The sequence below is a fragment of the Piliocolobus tephrosceles genome, chromosome 4 (assembly GCF_002776525.5).
Source record: "Piliocolobus tephrosceles isolate RC106 chromosome 4, ASM277652v3, whole genome shotgun sequence".
Taxonomy (NCBI): Eukaryota; Metazoa; Chordata; class Mammalia; order Primates; family Cercopithecidae; genus Piliocolobus; species Piliocolobus tephrosceles.
In genome coordinates, this window is record NC_045437.1 from 114,238,621 (window position 1) to 114,245,712 (window position 7,092).

A 7,092-nucleotide genomic window follows, 5' to 3' on the forward strand; every position below is an offset into this window, starting at 1 on the left:
CTCAGCTCACTGCAAGCTCCACCTCCTGGGTTCACGCCATTCTCCTGCCTCAGCCTCCCGAGTAGCTGGGACTACAGGCGCCCGCCTCGTCGCCCGGCTAGTTTTTTTGTATTTTTTAGTAGAGACGGGGTTTCACCGTATTAGCCAGGATGGTCTCGATCTCCTGACCTCGTGATCCACCCGTCTCGGCCTCCCAAAGTGCTGGGATTACAGGCTTGAGCCACCGCGCCCGGCCCAGAACATAGTTTTTAAACTATGTTGAAGTTGTCTAAAGTTTTTTTTGTTAACACCTTCAAGCGCTGAAGAACAAGGAGTTCATAGAACAAAGGAGAAAAGTCTCTTACCCTTCCAATGACAAAATGAAAAGCTGCCAGCAAAGTTTCAAAGGCTACTCTAAAACCCAAGTCCTTCCTTAAAATTTTACATAGGAGCACATAAACCACTTCTTACTGCAGAAAGTGAACCAGCACTCTAAAGAACAGTGATTCTTTACATGGCGCTCAAGGGCACAGCAGCCTCTATTCCAAAGATCGCACTCGCTTCTGGACTTCAGAAGTTCCCACCCTCCTTGCGGCCTGTGGAACTGCTTTTATCACAGTTCTTCTTCTTGCACTGGTCACAGTGTGGAACTGAGGCATGCTGGGTAAATGTCAAATGAAATGAAGGCACACAATCTCTATTCTCAACTAGACAGCAAACTGAGGTGCACAGCTCCTCTTAAAAAAAAAAAAATCCCTTTGTGGTTGATTTAGTGGTCCCTAACAGACAATAGGCTCCTCTTTGCCTGTACTAACAATACATGTCAGTACAGAGCCAGTCCTTACACTGGGCTGATGGCCAAGCACTGGAGAACCATGGAGTGTGCACTGATGAGAACTCCAGAAACTCAGTCCAACTCGCCTTTCGCTGGGGAAAAACTGGGCCCGGAAAGGCTGAGTGATGTACCCAAGGCCACCCCGTTGGCTGGTCTGCTATTCCTGTCCTTAGGATCACATAATACAATTTTTTTCCATCTTTTTACCTAGATTCACATAAGGGAAATCCTCTCCCAGAGCCATTTCTTATCTACCCAGAAGGAATTTGCACCCTTTCAACATCCTAGGCCAAGTGGTGGAGTTTCAGTTCATGTGAATCCATGTAAAGTACTATGACATCGAAGACAGCCTCAACGCCTGGTGGGAGGAGGAACTACAACGTTGTCTCCATTGACATCTGGATGTTATCTCATTGTCATTCATGATTCCAGCTATTTTCCTAAGTTCCAAATTTTCTATCACTGTCATCTGGGGTTTTGATACCAGCACCTAGAAACAGAGCCTAGAACTCTGGCCTGTTCCCCTTATAAATTAATAAAATGCAGTTCTGAGGTCAACACCTAGCTCCAGTTGACTGTCGTCCCAGGGACACAGGCTCCTTCCTTCCCCTGACTTATGTAAACATGGGCATTGGCACAGTTAGTACAAGAGCAGCAGCTTGTCTCCAGATTAGAGGGGAAAAAAACCCAGCCTTCACTTTTTCTGTTTGGTGGGTGAATATGTTATTCTGTAGTCAAAAGAGGCTGGCAGGCCAGGCCTGGCCTCAGGGAAAAGCAGGGAGGTCTTCAGAAAGCTCCTTGCTAGGATTGCCAGGTTCATCCTAGCACTTCATACTCCCATGGCTGGGAAAGGCATCTCCGAATTGGGAAACCACCTCCCTTTAAAAATAATGGCCCTGGGGCCAGAGAGGCAGAGATTGCACAAGGCCACAAGTCATTTAGGTGGAGCTGGGGCTGTACAATGCAGGACTGGGAACAAAGGCTTGCTGTGTTACCACTCAGAAGCTGCCCATGTGAGAAAGGCATGATGTCACTAGGAGGGAACAGTCTAGACTGGGAGAGACCTTGAGGCTCTAGGAACATTTCTGACACCTACACTGGTTCCTCAGCTACCGGGACCCGCAGCGGAGGACTGAGCCCACTGAGTATCTCACTGTACAAGTAAGAGAAGGGAAAGCTGGATCCACATTCCAGCCTGGAATGAGCTAGACACTATCCTCCCCACCCTCTGTCTCACCCACCTCCCTGCTTCGGCTTCACGGCCACCTCACCAGGAAAGCTTCTGCATGGTTCTTGGCCTTGCCCAGGCCCTGCTCTTGAGAGGGAAAGGAGGGCAGAAGAGAAATGCTGCCATGTGGCTCTTGCCCCAGGCCCAGTCTGGCAATGAAACAGCAGCAGTACAACTGTGGTCTTGACAGGCAGGTGGCGAGCAGGAGAGCTCCAGCCTAGGAGAGCAGCTCCAAGAGCAGTTTCCAGATGTGAACAGTGCCAGGCTCTTCGAAGCTGGGTCCTGCAGGGGCAATGCTGGCTGCCAAGAGGAAAACCTCCCGCTGGTTATCGATAGCCTGTAGGCCCAGCTCCCGCTGCAGCTCCACCATACTCATGGCCTCGCTCAGGTCCTGGGTGAGACAGAGAAGTCAGAACACAGCTGGCAGCATTTTGTAACACACTCACACCCTTGTCATTCATGAAATACACTGTTCTTAGGCTATCCCTGGGAATATTAGGTCCCAAGTTCCAAGAAGTAGCCTCTGGACCCCTTGATCTAAACTCAATACTCTCTCCCTCACCCTGGGCTCACCTTTGTACCAACCTCTTTTCATTGCATCATCACTGTGGTAATTTCATTGCATTACCACAGTCACTGTGGTAAGAAACAGAGCACTTTCTTTTTTTGTTTTGAGACGGAGTTTTGCTCTGTCACCCAGGCTGGACTGCAGTGGCACGATCTTGGCTCACTGCAACCTCTACCTCCTGTGGTGGAATCCTGAAGCGATTCTCCTGCTTCAGCCTCCCTAGTAGCTGGGACTACAGGCGTGAGCCACCATGCCTGGCTAATTTTTGTATTTTCAGTAGAGACAGGGTTTCGCCTTGTTAGCCAGGCTGGTCTCGAACTCCTGACCTTAGGTGATCCACCCGCCTCAGCCTCCCAAAGTGCTGGGATTACAGGCATGAGCCACCACGCCCAGCCAGAAACAGAGCACTTTCTATGTGTCAAGCGTTGTAGATAGGCCCTTATATACGTAGCTTAATTTTCACAGTCCATACTTAATTGATGAGAAAATTAGCTCAGGGAGCTGAAATCATTGAGGCAGAGTCTTATTCTGTTGCCTAGGCTGGAATGCAGTGGTGTGATAAGTGGCAGAGCCAGGTTCCAACTCAGGTTGGTTTGATAACCAAGTTTCCTAAACTCAGTCATGGAGAGATGATACAGTAGGGTCACTTCCAGACAAGACCTCTAGAAACTAGCTGGAGGAAAACAAGAGACCACTACACAGCATGGCTGGTGATGGTACACTGTAATTTCAACCCTGGCCCAAGATTGAAATGATTCTTCCTGGAGCAATTCAGAGACTGCTGGGACCTTAGATGTTGTCTCCTACAGGTTCAAAACGGCTATAAATTAGTTTATAAATAGAATATGATGTGATTCCTGGTCTAAACTGGGGTAGTGTAAGGCTCAGAGCAGGCACTATTAATAGTCATATACGGGGACTGTCTTGGACAGAAAAGGACATACAGTCACCCTATTTAGAAATAATTGTCAAATGTTTCCTAATAGGTTGGGGAATCTGAGGTCAAAGATATACGGTCTCTCTCCACGTCAAGTTGGAAATAGGTCCCACAGCTCTCAGAGGCACCTGAGTTTAGGCCACAGGAAATATGATCAGACTCTGTACTCTGTCAATTTCACCTGATATTGAGAATGGGACCCAAGGTCTGTGATATTGAGGGTTCCTGGGCCCAAGGTGACTCTCTGGCACCCACGAGAGGTGCAGCATACTGGTTTAGAGGAAGAACTTTGAAGAATATCTGAGTTCAGGTTGGCTCTGCCACATACCAGCTGCAGCTCCAGGTATTTAGTGCTAACAGCAGGGCCCCTCACGGGGTTTTTGGGGGGCTGAAGTGAGGTCATGATTGTCAGGTGCTTACCACATGTATGGCACACTGTAAGCACACAATAAATGTTAGCTGTTATTATTTAACCTCTTCTACCTCTCATCAGTTACCAGCTTCAGCTCTCTGATTTACAGCCAGAATTTGCAAGGGAATAGCAGAGTGGAAAAGGTACAGCTTTAGAGTTACATGTTCTCAATTCCACTATTTTTTTTTTTTTTTTTTTTGAGATAGGGTTTCGCTGTGTCCCCCAGGCTAGAGTGTGATCACAGCTCACTGCAGCCTCGACCTCCCGGGTTCAAGTGATCTTTCTGCCTCAGCCTCCAAAGTAGCTGGGACTATAGGCAGGCACCACCATACCCAGTTAATTTTTTGCATTTTTTTGTAGAGACAGAGTTTCGCCATGTTGCCCAGGCTGGTCTCGAACTCCTGGAAACAAACGATCCACCTTCTTGGCCTCAAAGTGTTGGGGGTAGAGGTTTCAGCCACCACACCTGGACCAATTCTATTACTCTCAAGATGTACAACCTTGGGAAGATTACAAAACTTCTCTTATCTATAAAATGGAATAACATCCCATACTTTATAGGCTGAACAGAAGCATAAGAAGAGATGTTATTCAAAACCATACCTGGGGGCCAGACACAGTGGCTAACACCTATAATTCCAGCACTTTGGGAAGCTGAGGTGGGCGGATCACTTGAGGTCAGGAGTTCAAGACCAGCCTGGCCAACATGGCAAAACTCCGCCTCTACTAAAAATACAAAAATCGGCTGGGTGCGGTGGCACATGTCTGTAATCCCAGCTACTTGGAAGGCTGAGGCACAAGAATTGCTTGAACCCGGGAGGTGGAGGTTGCAGTGAGCTGAGATCACACCACTGCATTCCAGCCTAGGCAACAGAATAAGACTCTGCCTCAAAGAAAACAAACAAACAAACAAAAAACACCATGCCTGGCATATAGGAGGCACTTAATAATTATTTTTCTCATCTCTCCAGGGTGCGAGATGATAGGGAGGCAAAGAGGAAGGAAGACAGAGGCAGGGATCAGGACAGGGCATAGGTAGAAGAGGTAGGGGCAGCATCTCAGCCAACCTCTCTAGGCCATGGGCCCAGGCAGCGCTCCTTGCCCCTGCCCAAGCATCTCTAAGTGGATATCCCCTGGACTGAGCTGCCCTCCCACAGCCCTCACCTGCTTGTTGGCCACCACCACGACAGGCAGGTCAGGGTCCTTGTCCAGCAGCTTGTGCAGCTCCTGTCGGGCCCAGGGCAGTCGCAGTCGGTCCGCTGAGTCCACCACAAACACCAGCACATCTACCTCGTTCACAAACTCCTTCCAGTAGAAGCGCAGGTTCTGGCTGCCACCAACTGAGGAGAGGCCAGGGGCCAGCTCAGAGCGTCCAGGGCCCTGGCTCACTGCCCACAGCCCCCACCCCACCCTGCTCCTAGCTTGGTGAGCTTCCACCGGCCAGGGGCAAGGAAAAGTGTCCGCAGCTACTCAGACGAGATGTAGCTCCAGCTCTGACAGGTGGGTCTCCTGGGGCAAGTCCCTAGCTTTAAACACCAGTCTCCTCCCTGAACTGTCCTAACAGGTTGCAGTAAAACCCACAGGTACCACGTGCAATGTACCTTTCACAGGACTGACACATAGGTGCTCAATAAATGGGGCTCTTCAGTTCTCTCCCCTGGGCTGTCTTGCTTTGCCTCTTGCTAATTCTTAGCTTTCTCCAACAGGTTCGAAACTGTCAGTGATGGCTGTGATAGGAGCCAGGAGTCCTATTGTCTAGAAAACTCAGGACCCCCTGCCCTGCCTATATACAACCATTCTCCATTCAGTTTCCCCATCCCCTTCTTTTCCCTTGGAAGTGTCATACTCCATCCTACGAACACATGGTTGCCAACACAGTCCCCCAGCCTGGGTCACCTTTCTGTTCCTCTGTGCTCCTCTGCACTAGTCCCATTTGTCACCCCGCACCCTAGTGTTTCTGGCTATGCTTCTGACACTTGTGGATTCTAAACTGTGAGAGTCAGAGACACTTACCTCTGGATCCCCACAAAGCCCTCAGCACAATGCCTGGCACATAGCAGGCACTCAACAAGTATTTACTGAGTGCTTGCTAGGTGCCAAGCACTGATCTGGGTGCTGGGGATACAGAGGTGAGCAAGGCAGGCAGGGGCCCTGCACCAAGGAGCTCCCTCCCTAACTGGGAAGGACATGGCAATGACATCAACACATTTCAGAAAGGAAGGAAATAAAACAGAAAAAAGGGAAAGTGGCTGAGGTGGAACAGGGGTTGGCCCTGGATTGGGTGGTCTGGGTAGGTCTCATCAAGCAAGTGGCATGTGAGCTGAGTGTGGGATGATGAGAAGGAGCCAGCCACGGGAAGAGGCAGAGGAAAGCATTCCAGACAGAGGGGAGAGCAAGCTGGAAGTGTCTGCAAAACAGAAAGAAGGCTGGGGTGCTGAGGCACTGCAAGGAGAAAGATATGGCTGTGAGGCTAGCTGGGATGGGCCACATAGGGCCAAAGACCACAGTGAGGGGGTGGGGAGACCACCAAGGGCTTTAAGCAAGAGTGACATGACCTGACATGGGCTTTCTCCAGCTGACACTAGGGAAAGAAGGGGAAGCAGGAAGACCAAAGAGGAGACTGTGGTGCTGAGAGGAAAGATGACACTAGATTGGGCCAGACAGGCAATGGTGGAGGAGGGTGTGCCACTGCTCACTGCACTCCAGCCCGGGCAACAGAGACCCTGTCTCAAAAAAAAAAAAAAAGACTAGAAAGGTCGGGCACGGTGGCTTACGCCTGCAGTCCCAGCACTTTGGGAGGTCGAAGGGGGCGGATCACTTAACGTCAGGAGTTCAAGACTAGCCTGACCAACATGGTGAAACCCCGTCTCCTCTAAAAGTACAAAAATTAGCCGGGCGTGGTGGCGGGCGCATGCAATCCCAGCTGCTCCGGAGGCTGAGGCTGGAGAATCGCTTGAATCTGGGAGGTGGAAGTTGCAGTGAGCCGAGATTGCACCATTGCCCTCCAGCCTGGGTGTCACAGTGAGACTCCATCTCAAAAAAAAAAAAAAGGCCGGGCGCGGTGGCTCAAGCCTGTAATCCCAGCACTTTGGGAGGCCGAGACGGGCGGATCACGAGGTCAGGAGATCGAGAC

The 7,092-nt window shown here is 50.2% G+C and overlaps 1 protein-coding gene across 1 annotated transcript in view; it reads right to left on the reverse strand.

The window, feature by feature from the left end:
* Positions 1-121: 121 nt before the first annotated feature.
* Positions 122-7,092, reverse strand: part of ARL10 (ADP ribosylation factor like GTPase 10) — a 19,391-nt gene continuing 12,420 nt past the window's right edge. Inside the window, exons 2-3 of the mRNA XM_026456420.1 lie at positions 5,124-5,299; positions 122-2,433 (exon numbers count right to left, since the gene is read on the reverse strand). Of these exons, the coding sequence (XP_026312205.1) occupies positions 2,260-2,433; positions 5,124-5,299 (350 nt within the window). The 3' untranslated portion in view covers positions 122-2,259. The remainder of the gene's footprint in view (positions 2,434-5,123; positions 5,300-7,092) is intronic.